This window comes from Phascolarctos cinereus, unplaced genomic scaffold (assembly GCF_003287225.1).
Source record: "Phascolarctos cinereus isolate Bilbo 61053 unplaced genomic scaffold, phaCin_HiC Scaffold_726;HRSCAF=1367, whole genome shotgun sequence".
Lineage (NCBI taxonomy): Eukaryota > Metazoa > Chordata > Mammalia > Diprotodontia > Phascolarctidae > Phascolarctos > Phascolarctos cinereus.
Genome location: NW_027556098.1, coordinates 37,114,189 through 37,132,734, shown reverse-complemented (window position 1 = coordinate 37,132,734; position 18,546 = coordinate 37,114,189). Strand labels below are relative to the sequence as shown.

Genomic DNA, 18,546 nt, shown 5'->3' with positions numbered 1-18,546 from the left:
GCTTGGAACGCCTTCTAGTCTCCTTCTTTGCCTGTTACTTAATGTCTCTTGTGGCAGCTAAGATAAGAGTACAGGGCCTGGAGTCACGGAAGACTCATCTGGCCTCAGACACTTAACTAATTGTATGACCCTGGGCAAGTCATTTCACCCTGTTTGCTTCAGTGCTTTGATCTATAAAAGGAGCTGGAGATGGAGACTGAAAACACTCTAGTGTCTTTGCCTGGGGTCAAGAAGACTGAAGAACAACATCTCTTCTGGGATAACTTTCCTGATAGCCTGGACTGGTAACAATTTTCTCCTCAGGCTTCAGATAGTTAGTAATCAATCAACAACATTTATTAAGCACTTATAATGTACCAGGAGGCACTGTGTAAAATGCAACAGATAAAAAGACACAAGTGACTGTAAACTCTCAAGGACTTTACATTCTAAAAACGGTGCTTTGTTTTGTACCTTTCAAATGAATCAATTTAGCCATGTGAGATTGTCTACTACAGTTATAGATGCTGGTATTTCACCTGGAAATCTGCCTGCCCCTCCTCCCACTGTACACCAGTTAGCAGTCCAGGGATAAGGACCCTTCTGACCACACCCCTCCCCTCTCTCTCTCCCCCCCCCCACATCCCACCAACTCTCCTCACCCTGGGGGAAATAGTCTACTCAATTTTGAATTTTGGAATAAGTCCTGGGGTAGAGTTCACAGGCCTGAGGTTATCCTCAATTGCTCAGACCTTACCCCCTCAGTAACTAGCCTGTCACCAAGACTTCATACCCTCCTCTGCCTTGTTGGTGGTGGTGGTTCTGTCTGACTCTATTTTACAGATGAGGAACTGAGGCGAACAGGGTTAAGAGACTTGCTCGAGGTCAAGTGGCTAGTAAGTGCCTGAGGCCAGATTTAAACTCACAAAGATGAGTCCTCCTGACTCCAAGCTTGGAGCTCTATCCACTGCAGCACCCCGATACCTTGACTCTCTAGGCTGCCACACCTTTATCAGGGTTTTTAATAATCAAATCAGTACTACCTTGGGTAGAGGGGGATAATCTACTGCCCCAGGGCTCAAGCTCCCAGCTCTCTCATATCCATCCCAACAGACCAATCCTTCTGATGTCTCTACCCTACTTTCCCTTTCCTTCGCCCTCTGGAACCCTGTTTCCATTAAAACAAAACTGCCTTTCCTATTAAACCTGTGTCCTCTCCTAGGAGGCTACTTTGTATTCTGTTTATACTTACATGTGGTCACATTCTTTCCACCTTAAACAAGCTGTTTAAGGCTGCTAGGTGGTGCCATAGTGCACAGATCACTGGGCCTGAAATCAGGACAACTTGAATTTAAATTTGCCTCAGGTACCAGCTGTGTGACCTTGGGCAAATCACTTAAGTTCAGTTTGCCTCAGTTTCCTCATCTGTAAAATGGGGATAATAATAGCATCTTTCTCATAGGGTTATTGTGAGGATCAAATAAGGTAATGTTTGTAAAGCACTTAGCGAAGGGCTGTGCACATAGTAGTAGGTGCTATATAAATGCTTGTTATTCAGTTGTGTCCAACTCTGTGTGTTTTCTTGGCAAAGATACTGCAGTGGTTTGCCATTTCCTTCTCCAGTGTATCCCTATTTTACAAATGAGGAACTGAGGCAAATAAAGGTTCAGTGACTTGCCCAGGGTCACACAGCTAGTAAATGTCTGTAGTTGGATTTTAACTCAGATGTTCCTAATTCCAGGCACCATACTCTATCTACTGCACCACTTAAATGCCCATATGAGTTCTAGCTATCATCAGTCAATCCTCCTCCTCCTCCTCCTACTTCTCCTCCTCCTCAGCCCTCCATGAGGGCAGGTACTATTTTGTTGCCTTGTTCAGGTTCTTATGTACTTAATAAATATATGTTGAATTAAATTGAAAACCAATTATTGGATTGTAAAATCCATGATATTATCAAAAGATATATTATAGAGCACTCAGCAAACTTCAAAACACAATAAATGTCAATTATTATTATGAAGGCAGAAGTTGTATCTCACCTGAACACACTCTCTCTCTCTCTCTCTCTCTCTCTCTCTCTTCTCTCTCTCTCCTCTCTGTCATTCTGTCTCCGTCTCTGTATTTCTCAAAGCTAGCACAGGATTTTGAATGCAATAGATTCCTAATAAATTTTTTGGGGGGAAAGAGGTGAAATGAGGAAGGGGGAGCCAGACCTCTGATTTAGTTGATGCTGGAAGCTCCTAGTGAGGGATTTTCTCTACCAATACAGGCAAGCACCTTCTGCAACTTAAAATCTAGTTTGGGCACTAAGTGTTTAAGTAGCTTACCCAAGATTACTCAGTGTATGTCAGAGATCAGGATTTGAACCCCGGTCTTTCTGACTCTGTGGCCAGCTCTTTCTCCCAGCCACCCTGCCACCCTGCCACCCTGCCTCTTGTATTTGTTGTTATTTTTGGCTGTCGTGTGCTGAATAGATTTGAATAAAAAGAGACTGGAATAGTCAGAAAGACTACCATGAAAGTGATTAAGCAAGGAGAGATTGTAGGGCTAGACTGGGGTAGGTATGGACCAGAAGGGCAGGCACATTTGAAGGAATGAACAGCCACATTTGACAATGTCCTGAACATGTGGAAATGAGAGACAACAGTGAATCTAAAATGCCTAAATTGTTCATCCTATATGATTGAGAGAAGGGTGGTACTATTGAAAGGAAAATTGAGCAGGGGAGCTGATTTGGGGTGGGGGGAGGGATGAGGGGAGATGATGAGTTTAGATTAGAATATAATGAGTTTGAAGTAATCTGCTAAGACACATAGTAAGAAGACACGTAGTATGTGTCCTGAAGCATTTTTTAAGGTGGTAAGATAACTGAATATCAACTAGGTAGGCAAAAATACTAAAGGGAGATAATAAACTTTTCTTGAGTTTTATTCTGGAAAAAACAAAACTGTTTTGCATGCACCAGAAGGCTATATATTTCAGCTCCCTGTTTAATGAACCATGTTAGGCTAATGAAAGCCTACTTTCATCATCATGCCCATATGCAGAGGGAGGAATAAACATCGTGCACGTCTGTCCAAAAAAGTCACCTGCTCTGTCTATACCCAAGATCTGCTCTATTTCTATAGATCTATGTCTTATTTTACTGTTGTCTGAATCTAAAATCTTCAGGCCAAGCCTACACAGACAAAAAAAAAAAAGCAAAGTGGACAATAGAGGCAGTTTTTGAATAGTTCAGGCCAACTCCCCTTTTGCCAGATAATTATGGCAAAAGGGCTTTAAAAAAAAGCCTGATATTGTCCAGATGATTGCAGTAGTTCTTCATTTTGCATGTTTAAACAGGCCTTTAAATTATCTTTTACTTAATGAACTGCAGTTGTCATTAGTGATAGTGATGTGGTCTAGGAGTGCTAGGGACCCTGAAATGCTCATCAATAGAGGAGAGTAGATTTTGTTCCTAAACCCTCTGAAATCCAGTGTGTTCCAGAGCTCATACTCTATTCACACCCAGTGAGCCAAGACAAATGGACAGGTCATAGTTTTTCCTTGGAAAAAAAGATAATGCCGTAAAGTAGTATTTTAACAATTAAGATGTCAATAAATCATAAGCCGTAGAGCTAAAATCTCTTGCTAAGTACATGGGTTTAATGAATGAACAAAGGAATTACTAATCTGTTTTCCAAATTTCTTCAGATTCTGAATATCTGAAAGGCAGTGCTCTGGGAAAAAGACAAATCAATAGCATGGTATGCCCTTCCCTAACACTTTTATGTCTTTTAGGTATAAAGAACTAGAAGTTAAACTAGGTTACATCTCCACTGATTAGCTTTTTCTTCTAAGATGTGGAGATTCTGAAAATTGCTGATTAAATAAAGCAGATTTCTCAGAGCTCCTGATAGATAACATTTTGAACTTACTGAAGAATAATATTTTAGGTGATGACTACTCCATTCTTTATTTTAAAGAATTTTCTTTAAGTTTTTTTTAATGGTAAACTATTTTAATGTATCTAATGTATTTGATTGACAAAAAAAAGACACCTTTCAGAAACACACCCACATTTTATGTAGTGTTTTACATTTTTTTTCAGTATTCTCACGTGTTTCACTTTAGGCTCATACAGGACAGGTTGGCAAATGCTGAAGTTAAGGCAGAGAGAGATTATATGACCTTCCCAACGGTTGCATGGCTACTTGGTGAAAGAGCCAGAGTTGGAACCCAGGACTACTGTTGGAAAAAAAGGAAACAGGCACCTACTATGTAGTCAGACACTGAGTAAGTGCTTCACAAATATAAATCTCGTTTGATTCTCCTAGACAATCCTGAAAGGGAAGGTGCTATTAATATCCCCATTTTGCAGATGAAGAAAAACTGGGGTAGACAGGTGGCAACTTGCCCAGGGTCACATGATATCTGAAGCTAGATTTGAACTCAGGTCTTCCTGATTGAAGGCCCAGCCCTCTATGCACTGTGCCACCTAGCTGCACCTTATGCTGAGGGACCCCAGGAAAGAGTATTGTAGAACATCATCTGCCTGATCCTGTTATTTCCAGGTTACTAAGTCAGGTAGATTCAACTCATTTGTGTTTTGGGGAGGATTCTGAAGAGTTGGACATTTTCTGTGGGTTATTTATTTATATGTGATAGGCTAGTATTTTTTTACAGAAAAGATTCATGGATTTTGTTGCTACCTTTGTAGTGAATTACCTTCAACCAATTTCTTTTTAATTTAAACTAAAATGGCTTTTCAGATAAGAAATCTAGTTAGGGCAGGCTACCATGTTCTTGGCATGTCATTCAAACCAGCACTTACATCTATAGCTTTGTTCCTGAGTTAAAACATGGAGACATTTACTGTTAAACCCAGCCTCAGGTTTCTTTTAGGGTTGTCTGAACAAGCTGTCCATTGTGCATGGTTCAAGCTTACAGCCACAGGATGCTCTCAATTTTGCGGTCGGTCCGAAGACAAATACTTCAATCTAAACAGGACGTGTCATCACTTGATGCCACAGAATCAGAGCAATAGGTGTAGATCAGAAGAGGCTGTCAAATCCAACCATTATATTTTATAAGTGAGGACAGTGGAGGGTAAGCAAAGGAACTGGTTCAGGGCAACACAGGGAATGTTTGAGCTGGGATTTGAACTCAAGTCTTCCAAGGTATGGTGGATAAGAGTCTGGTTAGGAAGACCGATGGTTAAGTCCTGCTTCTGGGACATATTGACTGTGTGACCCTGGGCAAATCCTTCAACCTCTCACTGTGCTCTAGCAAACTTTGTAAGTTGGAGAGAAGGTACCAACCTGCACTGGCAGGAATCTCCTTAGCTGGGAGCTCTCTAATACCAACGAAATCACAGGTGCAGTCCTTCGACCTGTCTTTCCTGATTCCAAGTCCAGTGGCCTATTCATTATACCATACTTCCTCTTAAAATCAGAACTGGAACATACCTTAGATGCCAGTTAGCCCAACTTCTTTAAATCACTAATAGGGAAACTGAGGCCCAGAGTGACAAGGTGACTTACCTAATGTCCTACAGGGCCTTAGTGAGAGAACGAGGATTTGAATCCCAGTCTGCTGGCTTTCTCAGTTTTATGAAGCTCTCTTTAGAGACTATATTTGTTTCCTTTTTTTTCTTCAGACATAGTTATACCAAGTGATAGGGGCTAAGACCTGTGATTCATTCATAAAGTGTAGAAGGGAACCTTTTCTAAAACTTCATTAGAGTAACCTACAACCCTGAGAGGTAAATAAATGCCTTACTCAAGATCACACATATATGTGTGAGAGGCAGGACACGAACCTTGGTCTTCCCAAGGCCTGCTGTCTATCTGTTGTGCCACACTTCCTGTCAGTTTTATTTTATTGAATATAAATGCATGCAGAAATAAAGACAAGTACATGTTTGCTCACAACTACATATACGAATATGTCCATATATGTATACGTATATATAAATATACCAAGAGACAGGAATTGCCTCCATAGGAAATTGTACAAATTTGTTAATTTATTACAAAATGTCCACTCACAGAAAAGCACAAGGAAACTTTTATACTTGTGAAATGAACTGGTGTTTCAGATACAAAATAATTTACACATAATTCCATACAATTTTATTTTTTATAGAAATAGGTCATTATTACAACAGCTGTACAATACACTATGTTTTATAATTACATAAAATCTTTTCTTTAGAAACATCTCAACATAACAAAACATACAAAAAAAGCAAAAAGTGCATTTTTAAAGGAAAATTCAATCCTAGGTATTTATCATGAAAGATATGTAATAAGATGCAGCATCCCCATTCAATGGGCCAAAACACAGTGCATTTTCCTCAGTGACCTGTAGCCCCAAACAGAGGTGACTGGCTGTTTGGGAGGCAGAAATGTATCCTCTTTGTGTTCATAAGTGTCTCAACAGAATTCCAGAACATCAGCTGCATGATTGTGCTTACAGTTTGAGTTCTCTTTTGTAGTTGTAATTAATAAAGTAAACAGGTGTAGTCCAGTGTTATTTTCTTAAGAAAGAAACCAAACCCAAAACCACCACCAGAACAGGAAGGGTTAAAAGGTCTGCTCTGTTAGTTTTAGGTTGGAGAGTATGACCAGCTCTGCCTGCTGTTTTTTGTAGTTGTGGTCACAACCTGAAGTAAATAGACTTTTATTTTTTTTAATTTTATACAGAAAGTGCTAAGTTATTTCTTCTGTGCAGTTGTGCAAAAAAAAAATATTAACCATAATAAAAATAATCTCTTGTTCTTTCTCTCTTCAACAGATCTTTGACCCAGTGCTTCTCAAATGCAAAGGAAAGAAGATTGAAAGAATAAAGGCCAAATATTTCATATAGACAGTCCACAGTCAGCTGGAGTAACACGGATGTGCTCACAAGGATGTAGCCAAAAGTGCTTTCTCCAAGTGTTTACCCAGTAAGGATGGGGTTCACACAGAATACTGTTCATTTCCAGTCTGAGTGGTCATGTATGGCTGTAGAGTACCTCAGAGATCCACTGAGCCAGGGGCAGCCGAGGACAACCAGAGCTTGGCAATTTTCTATCCACTGCAACCTGTACTCTGAGATTTGTTATGATCTAGGAGTTCTGAAATGTATTCTGCAGTGTGCGAAAAGCCAAGAGCTTAGATCCCAAATCCTTTCCTCCCCTGCCCTGTCCCTCTCTTGTCCATTGGTTAAAGCTGATTGTGTATTGACATTCTGTTGGCGTCCTATCGAGGAGGCTGCTGGAGGCTTGAGGACTCTGATAGACTGCTGGGCCTTCGGGAAGGATGTGGCGGGGGCGGTGGTGGAGGCTGTTGGGGTGTGGGGTGATATCCCATGGTCCCTTGCTGTTGTGAGTAGGCGGGCAGAAGCAGAGAGTCTTGTTGTTCATTGTGCAAAGAGGTTGGTGTCTGTACCTAGAAAGGAAACAAATAAGCTTGATTTACAATAGTTGTACTTTGCACAGTGGATAGAGCTCTAGCCTTGGAGTCAGGAGGACCTGAGTTCAAATCAGACCTCAGACACTTGACACTTACTAGCTGTGTGACCCTGAGCAAGTCACTTAACCCTGATTGCCTCATTTAAAAAAATAAATAAATAAAAAACAAACAAAACCAAAGCAAATAAAATAGTTGTACTTTGGTTGCCCAACTAAAGAGTCAGTGCTGTCTTCAGAGAGAAGGGATGCAGATAACATCCCCAAATGGTTAATCCACATTGTCTCACTTCTCTTCAGTGGAAGCCATGGAGATGGTGCTCTGAAAGACCCTGGGGGCATATGGCATAAGATCTTGCCTCTCTTTTCCCACAGTGCTACTTAATACTGCTTCCCACCTGATTCAGTGAGACAAAGGAATTCTAGGCGAGAGAGAAGTGTGCCACAACAGAGGAATAAGGGGCATTGAAACAGGGCATAGATTATTTCTCTTATTCAACTGTGAGCTATTTGTAGGTAGAGTCTGTGGCTTATTTCATTTTTGTTATTCCCCGGTGCCTATCATGGTGAATTGCACATAACAGCTACTTAATAATTTTGAGTTGAATTGAATTGTTTGTTCATTGCTATTTTTCCATAGGTTTTTTTTATTATTAAATAAGGTGATTTCCTTTATCACTGTGGCTTTACCTACTCCAATAGAGCATTCAAGAAACCCTCCCAAATACTGAACCTATTCAGGGACTGTCTTTAACATGGAGATCTTTGTACCTGGACCCTAGAGTGATCTTTAAACAAGTAGTTCTTAACCATTTTTGTGTATGTCACGGACTCCTTTGGCATTCTGGTGAAGCCTATGGAACCCTTCTTAGAAATATGTTTTTAAATGCATAAACAAAGTACATAGCATTACAAAAGAACACTGGATTACAGTTATCAAAATATTAGAAAAAAATGCCAGGTTCAGATCCCAGGTTAAGAACTCTTGCTCAAACCAAGGGTTGAATGACTACTATGGAGGTGTTTTGCATGACTACACATATATAACCTGTATTGAGTTGCTTGCCTTTTCAATGAGGGTGGGTGGGGAGGAGGAAGGGAGAAGATCTGTAACCTAAAGTTTTAAAAACACATGTTAAAAAAAATTGTTTTTACATGCAACTGGGAAATATGAAATACAGGAAATGGGTTTTGACATATATCCTGCCCTACAGGAAAATAGAAGGGGTAAGGGATAAGAGAAGGTGGGGAGAGACAGAAGGGAGGACAGATTAGGGGAAGGAGTATACAGAATGCATGCCATCTTGGGGGGGGCGAGGGATGAGATGGGGAGAAAATCTGGAACTCAAAATCTTGAGGAAGTGCATGTTGAAAGCTAAAAATAAATAAATTAAAAAGAAAAAAAAAAACCAAAGGTTGAAACAGGCTTTGTTAATGATTATCTCTTCTTGGTGTGGTCCATCCCTACAGAAGTCTCTCATGTCTCTGTCCATCTCCTACCTGCAGGTAGTGGGGTGGCTGCTGGGGTTGCAGAGGCTGCAAGGGGGATGGCTGTGTGGTAGAGAAGCCAGGGTGCAACACAGCTTGTCCCATCAGCAGAATAGGGGTAGAGGTGCTGCTACTGGACGTCTGCACTTCCAGACTTGGAAATCCAGATGAGCTCTGAGGATATCTGTTTGGTTTAGAGAAAAAAAAAAGAAATAGCTTTAAGAATGAGATATTCAAAGTCGATAGCAAGACATGGAGAGAAGGCCAGAGAAACACTGGGAGGGTCTCAAAAAATTCTAGGTATTTGAAAAGGCTGTACATTTTTTTTCTAGGGAAGAAATTCATCTTCTTGAGACCACATTGAATGAGTTTTCTCTGAAGCCCTCCCTATGTGTATATATTTCACAAGAGGCCCTACCAGGCTCCAGGTACTAGACTAGGAATTTGGAGGAGCCAGATTCTGGATGACTGAGAAGACTCTGGCACTGAGATGTCAATTTACTGTCCGATAGAAATTCAGGAGGGAGAGGAAAGAAAAACACAATGAAGAGCATCAGACTCTACTGGCTACAAATAACATAAAAAACAAGTCAGAAAAAGGCAATGTTGCGTAATGGACAGAATTTAGAGTCAAGCCAGATTCAAGTTCAAATCCATTTCTGACACTAGCTGTGTGATCCTGAGCAAGCCACTTAATCACTCAGTTTCCTCATTGCTAAAATGGGGATAATAATACCTGTAATACTTATCTCACAAGTTTGTGAGGAGCAAATGAAATAAATTGCTATAGGAATGTCAGTTATTGTTATTTAGGAAAAATAGCTAACATTTACAAGGTGCTTACTATGTTCCAGGCGCGGAATTTTACAATTATTATCTCATCTGATCCTCTCAACAATCCTGGGAGAAGGGTGCTATTATCAGTCCCATTTTATAGATGAGGAAACTAAGGCAGAAAGAGGTTCCCTAACTTGTCCAAGTTCACACAGTTAGTAAGTATTTGAGGTCTAATTTGAATTCGAGTCTTCCTGGCTCAACACTTAATGAAATGTGTCACCTAGTTAGCCTTTTTAAAAAGTTCATAGAAGAAAAAATTTCCCTACCCACTGGCTTGACTTTAAGCCTCACTGGAAACAAACATAACTAGCAACTAGGTGAAGCAGTGCATAGAGTAAAGGACTTGGAATAAGAAACGTGTAAGTTCAAATCCTGCTCCAGATGGTTATTTAATTGTGTGATCCTGGGCAAGTCTCTCAGCCTCGGTTTCATCATCTGTAAAATGAGGATGAAAATAGCATCTACCTCACAGGGTTGTTGTGAGGGATTAAATGAGATAACATAAGTGTTTTGCTTAAAGAGCTTTATAACTGGGAGCTATTGTTACTATCATTATAACCAGAAAGAGTTTTCCAATTACTTGGATCACTTGGGCAGGACAGGCTAAAAACTCGACTTAATTAGAAACACTGGCTAAATCTTTAGGGAAAGGGAGTTTAAAAGGAAGTCTACTGTATGTCTAAGAGGAGACTCAAAGAAATTGGGGTTGGATGTTATTTGAGACTGTTATGAAATGGGTCATTCTTTACATACCCCAGAAAGGAACCAAGGATGGGTTCTCTGGAGGATTATGAGGTGGAAGGAAAGTGCCGATGGAGTTGGAGAAAAGGGTAGCCTGAGAAGGGCGCCTATGGAGGGTTCAGGGGAAGCTGTCTCCAAGGCCAGTAGGTGGCACTTCCAGAGCCTCTGTGTGTTCTTTGTTGAGGGGTACGATTCTCACAAAAATCAAGCCAGAATCTTAGGGACAGGGCATCATCTGCCAGGTATTTCTATTTCAGTCTCACTTCTATGGCATGGAAACATTTTATTTTTCCAACAGCTTTTCACATATTCAACTTCATGTTTCCAGTAATACCGATCTTGTTAATTAATGGTGCTATTAAACACAGTTCTTTCCGATCCTCAGGACTAATGGTATAGGCAAGGGGAGTGGGGGTGGGAGAAGAATATTTTTGTGGATGGGAGGTGGAAATAAATTTTACAGGTTTCTTAATATCCTACTGGTACATCACCAGTGCCACAGGCCGCCAGAGAGTTAGAGGTACTGTCAGTGGGGCTTTTTGGCTATTGGACTTTTTTTTTGGGGGGGGTGGATGGGGTGGGGACCAGACCTGTGATTTCATTGGTGTCCTATAAGGAACTCCCAGTGAAAAAATTCCCTTTACCAAAGTAGAGCAGTAACTCTCCCTTAAAGTCTGAAAGAATTTCCTTGAGGCATTAACAGGTCAATCTCTAGTACGTGTGAGAAGGTGGACTCTAGAGGCCACTCTTTAGCTTATTGTTCCAGGCTGCTTCTCAATATCAATGTTAAAAACCATAAAAAGGGTCCTGCAGGGTTAGTGTGGCTAGACTGGGCCCACTGGAGTTTATGCCCTGAGGGTAGAGATTCTTCAGACTTGAAGAGTCTAAAGAGTAAGCCCTGTGATGCGGAGTCAGTACCACATTTTATTAATTTAAATAACTGGGGATATAGGCAGCATGTTGTTGTTGTTATGGAAGGAGATGGCAGAATAGGGGCCTTTTTAAAAAGGCTCAAGAACATCTAAATACAGAATCAAAACAATTCTGATTCGAGTAGGAGGAAAGTCATATGATTCCAATTCAGTTTCCTACTCACCCTCTATCCTCTACCTTTCCTCCTCCCTCCCTCCTTCCCTCAGCCACCTACTTTACTTGTCGTCCAGTGCCGCCAGGGTCTGAGGACCTCCTTGCATCACATGACCCGGGCATCATTGGCTGGATCGGTTGGCTAAGCAGCAGTCTTTGGGAGGAGAGAGAGAATAATTTTCATCACCCTCTTTGTAATGCCTGGCCAACCATAGTGTTTACTGATCCTTGGCACGTTTGCCCTCACTTCAAATGCCTCCTGTTTCGACTTAAATTTATTTTTCTTGGTGTCCTACTTAGCAGGCACCTAGCAGTGCTGGTCTGTCCACTGGGCTTTTGCACTTTCTGTGTCATACAGCTCAGAAACTACCTTTTTGCTTCATCAGAATGTCTGGATTTCCCTTATCTGCCTCCATCTTCCACAGTGGAAAGGAAATCTAAGGGACCACTTTAAGACAGATTATCAGTTACTTTTCAAAGAAAGGCATTAATTCCAGATGCTTGAAGATCACTACTCATTTCCTGTCAGAGGTATGTAGAAAGAGACACACGCTTTTGGACACGACCAACATAGGGATGTGGTTTGCTTGATTATATATATTTGTTATGAGGCTTTATTTTTGTCCTCCCACCCCCAACCCAATGTGGGGAGACGGGACGGATAGAAAATACGTATTTGTTCATTGAAAAATAATTTAATTTAAAAAATAAACAAACAAAAACCAAAGAGAGGCATTGTCCATACCTGAGTTGCCTATCATGGCTGAAGTCAGGGCTGGGATGACACTGTCCAGTGTCTGGGGTGATAGAAGCAGGTGTGGTCAGGCTCAGCGCTTGCGGAAGTAAAGCCGTGCTGCCGAACTGTGAGGTTAAGCTGCTCACCGAGTGGCCATTTCCCTGCATGACTTGTGTGCTTCTCATTGGCTTTTGACCCTGGAGCACAGTTTTAAGGAGGAAGACATGTCTCAATTAAAGATGTCTGAAAGGTATTTTTCATCCTGTTCTGTTTCTGCCAGGTCTTTTGTCTGCCTGTTTTGCCATCGTTCAGGAGTGGGGTAAGACTAGACTCTCTCTAAAAGAGAAGCCCAAGGGGTGGTTTGGATGATGCCTTTGTAAGAAGGGCAGGGGTCTGAGAAAGACAAGTTTGGCAGATAATTCTCAGAGCACAGGCAGTGTCAGGAAAAGGGACAATGAGGAAGGCTGACCTATACCAACCCATGTCTGCAAAAGGAGGAGTGTGGCTAGCACTTGGATCCAGATGCTTATGCAAGGGGACCTGAATCTCTACGATGTAGAATCTCAGGGCAGATGGGCCTTAGAGTTCATCTAGTCCAACCTGTACCCGAACAAAAATTCCTCTTATAAACATACTCAGTAAGGGGTCATCCAGTCTTTGTCTGAATGACAATGTCCAATGAGAACAAACTCCCAACCATCAGAGGTCATACATTCCACTTCCACTTTTAGGTAGCCCTAATTCTTAGAAACTTTTCCTTTATATCAAACCTAGATTTGACTCTTTGCAGATTTAGATGGATGCTCTTCTCTCTCCTTTTTAGCCACCTCAATTTAGGAACAAGGCTGAAAAAGCTACTTCTAGCTTCCAAAGCAAATCAGGGAAAAAAGGAGGGGGGAGGGGGAAAGAAGTTATTAAGATATGGGACCAAATGAACCTTGGAACTTTTTTTTTTTTATGATAACTTACTGAAAAAAAATCATTTCTTTTGACTCAGTTTCAAATTATCTTCTACTCCCTAGATTTTCCCCTTCCCCCATCAATAACAAGTCATGCTTTCAGTCATTGGTATCTGCCTGTCCTATTGTGATAATGGAATCTGAAGGAAAAGCGTAGTTACCTGGCTTGCTATCACACTGGATTCTCGTAACAGTTGCTGGTTTGCTATTTGAGAAGTCGAAATTTGCCCTGGAAGCTGAGAGCTAGGAACAAGCTGTGTTTGGGAAACAACCCCTGACCTCTGTTGTAGCTGCTGCTGCTGCTGCTGAGACCCTGGCCGCTGGACACTGCTGAAACTTAGGGAGACAGCTGACTGCTGCAAAAACATCTGGAAAGACAAAAGCACCGAAAAGGAAACCATAGCTTAATAGATGGTAAGCCCTTTGAGAGCAGGAACCATACCTTAATCTTTGAATACCCTCCAACACCTAACACATAAAAGAGATTTTAAAACTTTGATTGAAAGTTAAATCCTCTCTGCTTTATAGCTCTAATTCTTGCTAAGCCACCAATGTCCCACTTCACCAAGAATATCCTAGGATCAGTCTGTATTTTGAAGCAGATAAATGGTATGGGGTACCTAATGTCATAGTGGGAGTGAGGAGGGGCAGCTAGGTGGTGCAGTGGATAGAACACTGGTCCTGGAGTCAGGAGGACCTCAGTTCAAATGCAGCCTCGGAGGCTTACTAGTTGTGTGACCCTGGGCAAGTCACTTGACTCTGATTACCTGTGCGCACACACACAAAAAAGACTTATGTGCTTATTTTGTCATTTTCTCATCTGAAATATGGACATAGCTCTTTCATAATCGACCTTGTGGCTGTGTTGTGACAAAAACGCTTATAAAACTTAAAAATGCTCATGTAAACATATATGAGCTCGATGCCTTGCACATAGTAGGTACTTCATAAAGGTTTATGGAATTATTAAAAAAAAAACCCGAAAAAGAATGAGAAAGACCTGGGTTTGAATCCTGCTTACTAGCTGTATGATACCTAACACTTAATATGTCTCAGCTTCGGTTCTTCGTCTATTAAATTATAGTGTTTAGTTCACAGGGTTATTATAAGAATCAAATGAGATAACATGCAAAGTGCTCTGCAAACCTTAAAGCACTGTATAAATGCTAGTTATTGATTAATAGAATGTCCACAGTCTGTTAAGACCTAAATTTGCCCTTCAAGTTTGTTTTTATAACTCACGTAGGAAGTATGCATTGGCTTCTAAGTTTCTTGTTGGATCAAATGATGATATTATTACCATCATCTTACCTGGGGAAAAAATCTACCACTTAGTGAAAGAAATAAATGAAGTCCCCAAATGACCTTATGGAATAGCCAGAAAGAACCTGGGGATGTTTTGAGCTACTCTCTCTACATTTTTCTTTATAAACGAAAATAACCCTGTTAATGGGGAGTACTGTTTGTGTGTATATGGCTGAAAACATTAGAGGATTTTAGGACTATGGAAGAAATTTCACAGGCCAACTAATCCAATCCCTAACACAACAACAATAGCTAGCATTTTAGGCTTACAAAGCACTTTAAGCCTATTTTTTCACTTGAACTTTATAGCAACCCTGTGAATTAGGCACTACATTTTACAGATGAGGAAAATCAGGCTGAAAAAGGTTAAATGTCTGGTCCAGCACCACACAGCTAGTAACACTCTAAAGTATCAATCCCTTTTATGAGGAAAGTTAAGTGCTTTGCCACGGTTACAAACATAACTAGCGAGTGGTGAGTTATTTTAGGCAATTGGGGCTTAGTGACTTGCCCAGGGTCACACAGCTAGTAAGTGTCAAGTGTTTGGTCTGAGGCTGGATTTGAACTCAGGTCCTCCTGACTTAATGGGCTGGTGCTCTATCACTGCACCACCTAGCAGCCCCATACAGCCTGATTCTCAGACTGGTGCATTTTCCCTGGCATTTCACAGATGCATTTCCTTGTCTTCTGAATGAAGGAAAAAATACTAGTTCAGAAAAAGCTTGGAGTCTCCACAGACATGAACTTACATGTTTGAGGTTGGTAATATTTATAATTTTAACAGAAGCCACACTTACCATTACATAAAATTAAATGTTTGAGGGACTAAAAGGGGTTTGGATTAAATATTCTATGTCTTAAATTTTATCTTCATTCTTTGTATCCTGTTCCACTCAACCCTCCCCCAAAAGAAACTATATAATATATAAGAAAATGAGACAGCTTAACTATTAGATAACAGCTCCTCAGTCATTAAAGACATTTATGAACTAGACCTACCATCTGGCATTCAGTTAGACTCAACACCACCTATTTGTCCAAACTCTCTCTCTCTCTCCTTCTTTCTTTCCTTCCTTCCTTCCTTCCCTCCTTCCTCCCTCCTTGCAACTTTTGCTCAAAAAAAGTGATAGCCTGTTTCTAATTACTGTAACTAATATTTATATAGTTCTTTTAGGTTTGTAAAACACTTTCCCTACCATAAATCTGTGAGGTATATAGTACAAGTTTTATCATACCCATTTTATAGACAAGGGTCATAGAGAATAAGTGTCTTGTTCAAGTCACAGAGATCATGACTGACAGAGCTGAGAGCTCTGAGCTTGTCAGGTATTGACTCCACAACCAGTGTTCCCTGTATCCTAACCACATCACCAACAACTAGCATTTATGTGGCAATTTAAAGTTTGCAAAGCACTTCATAAGTATTATCTCATTTTATCCTTACAACAACCCTGGGATCTGGGTGCTATTCCCATTTTGCAGCTGGGAAGACTACAAAGCAGATAGAATTCAAGTGAATAGCCCAGGGTCATACATCTAGTAAGTGTCTGGGACTGGATCTGAACTCAGGTCTTCCTGACTCCAGGTCCAGAGCTCCATCCATTGTATTGCCTAGATACACAACATGGCCTTTCAAAAATCTATCATTTTGGGGGCAGCTAGGTGGCATAGTGGACAGAGCAAGGGCCCTAGAGTCAGGAGGACCTGAGTTCAAATCCAGCCTCAGACCCATAACACTTAGTAGCTGTGTGACCCTGGGCAAGTCACTTAACCCCATTGCCTAGCCAAAAAACTTATCATATTGCATATGATGTTGACATGAAAACATTTTGCATATCAATTTTCTCAGGGGATAGAGGGGGGAAAAACCCCCAATCTCTTTATATTCATAGTAGTTTTCCCAAAGCAAATGGCTGTAGAATAAGCAGGTCTGCTCCTAATGTATGTCACTGATGTCTTTAGTTCTGTAACCCTGGGCAAGTCACTCAACTTTTGCCTGCCTCAGTTTCCTCATCTATAAAATGTGGATAATGGCAGCATGTTCTTCCCTGGGCTGTTGTGAGGATCAAATGAGATGATCAAATGAGATAACTTAGCACAGTGCCTGGCACACAGTAGGCACTTAATAAATGCTAGCTATTTCTTTCTATCTTTGTGTTCACTACAATATCCTGAACAACAGAATACTCAAAAAATGTTACTTAAGGTCAGGGAATAGTTAATAAACATTTATTAAGTGCCTACTATATGCAAAGCATTGTGCTAGGAGTGGAAGATAAAAAAAATAGACAAAAAGATAAATAAAAAGATATCCCCTGCTTTTGAAAAGCCTTTTTTTTTGAGAGCAGAGAAGTGGGATATGGCATGACTAGGTCTCTATTTCCCCCAGTGCCTATAATAGCACATGGCACGCAGTAAGCACTTAGCTTTCATTTGTCCTTCACTCTCAAAGAGGACCAAAGACATCACAAGGGTGATATCTTGACTTACGTGTGAACTGGATATGAGTGGGGCAGAGCTGCATAAAGTCATCAGTCTCAGTCTCTCCTCCCCAGTCATCAAAATCCAGTGGCAAGACAAAGGTCAAGATAACTAGAGGTGGCTAGAAAGGTGGGTGACCTTGGCCTTTCTAAATTAAAGTCTTTCCCAGGTCTCAGTTTGTCTGAGGCCAAACCCATTCAATGACCAAGGACTGAGTAGGACAAAAGGTGGCTCAATTTACCAGCACAGAGATAACAATCTGGGAGGGGAAGGCCCTCCAGAGGTTTTTAGCCAGAACAGAAAACAATTTCTATTTACACACATTCTCAGGGGTGGGGAACCTGCAGCCTCTAGGCCACATGTGGCCTTCTAGGTCCTTGGGTATAGCCTTTTGACTAAGTCCAAAATTTACAGAACAAATCCTTCTGTGAAGTTTGGATTCAGTCAAAGGGCCACAAGCAAGGACCAAGAGGGCCACAAGTGGACCCTAGGCCTCAGGTTCCCCACCCCTGTAATCTAAACCATCAAAACTAAACATTAAGCAACAAAGGTTTGGGTTGGGGCTATAATTGGCCATCCAATGAAAGCCAGGGGGATTTGGGTTTTAAGGTAGAGTCAAGTAGCTCCATTTAAAACACTTAGGCTTTCTAGAGCTATATTTCAAGAAATCAAGAATTTGTTAATCAATTCTTTAAAGAATTTTGAAGACTGGGTTATGTGCCCAGATTCATGCCCAAGATACATTAATTCGGGTAACATTATGAAATATGCATTGAAGCAGGTTGATAGAGTGGAGAAAGAAGGCCGTGTAAGAAGGCTACTGAAAGATTATTAGTAGGCAGCAAAGAAGATAATCTAATGAACAGATGAGGGAATTATTAATGTTGTGGAGATAAGAAGGAACCGGAGTTGAGAAACGATTAAGAATGGGAGATAATGGAGCTTAAAGCATCTGAGATAATTAACAGGAGACTTACGGGCACCATGGACAATAGAAGTACAACAGACAGAAATAAAGAAAGCAGAATGAGGAGTAGGTTTAAGGGAAAAATCAATGTCTAGTAAGTGCTTGTGGAACAAACGCGCTCTTAGAACTCCTAATTCTCAAAGCTCAGCTCAAGCACTGCCTCCTTCAAGAAGTCTTTGGTAATTTTCTTGGGGTTGTTCAGTCTCTTTTTTTAGTGGTGTCCAACTCTTCCTGACCCTTTTTGGGGTTTTCTTGGCAAAGATACTGCAGTGGTTTTGCCATTTCCTTCTCTAGCTCATTTTACAGATGAGGAAACTGAGGCAAACAGGGTGAAGTGACTTGCCCAGAGTCTCATAGCCAGGAAATGTCTGAGGTCAGATTTGAACTCGGGTCTTCCTGACTACAGATAAGGCACTCTAACCACTGTGCCACCGAGCTGGTCTTTTGTAATGCCCCCAGTTACTAGTAAGCTTCCCCGTAGATCACTGTTACTTTGTTGTTTTTCAAAAATTTTATTTTATTTTTAATTTAT

At 40.9% G+C, this 18,546-nt stretch overlaps 1 protein-coding gene across 1 annotated transcript in view; it reads right to left on the bottom strand.

Moving 5' to 3' along the window:
* Positions 1–5,969: 5,969 nt before the first annotated feature.
* NPAS2 (neuronal PAS domain protein 2) overlaps positions 5,970–18,546 on the bottom strand; it is a 242,957-nt gene continuing 230,380 nt past the window's right edge. The window contains exons 17-21 of the mRNA XM_020992942.2: positions 13,423–13,629; positions 12,312–12,499; positions 11,628–11,720; positions 8,915–9,086; positions 5,970–7,394 (exon numbers count right to left, since the gene is read on the bottom strand). Coding sequence (XP_020848601.1) covers positions 7,206–7,394; positions 8,915–9,086; positions 11,628–11,720; positions 12,312–12,499; positions 13,423–13,629 — 849 coding nt within the window. The 3' untranslated portion in view covers positions 5,970–7,205. The remainder of the gene's footprint in view (positions 7,395–8,914; positions 9,087–11,627; positions 11,721–12,311; positions 12,500–13,422; positions 13,630–18,546) is intronic.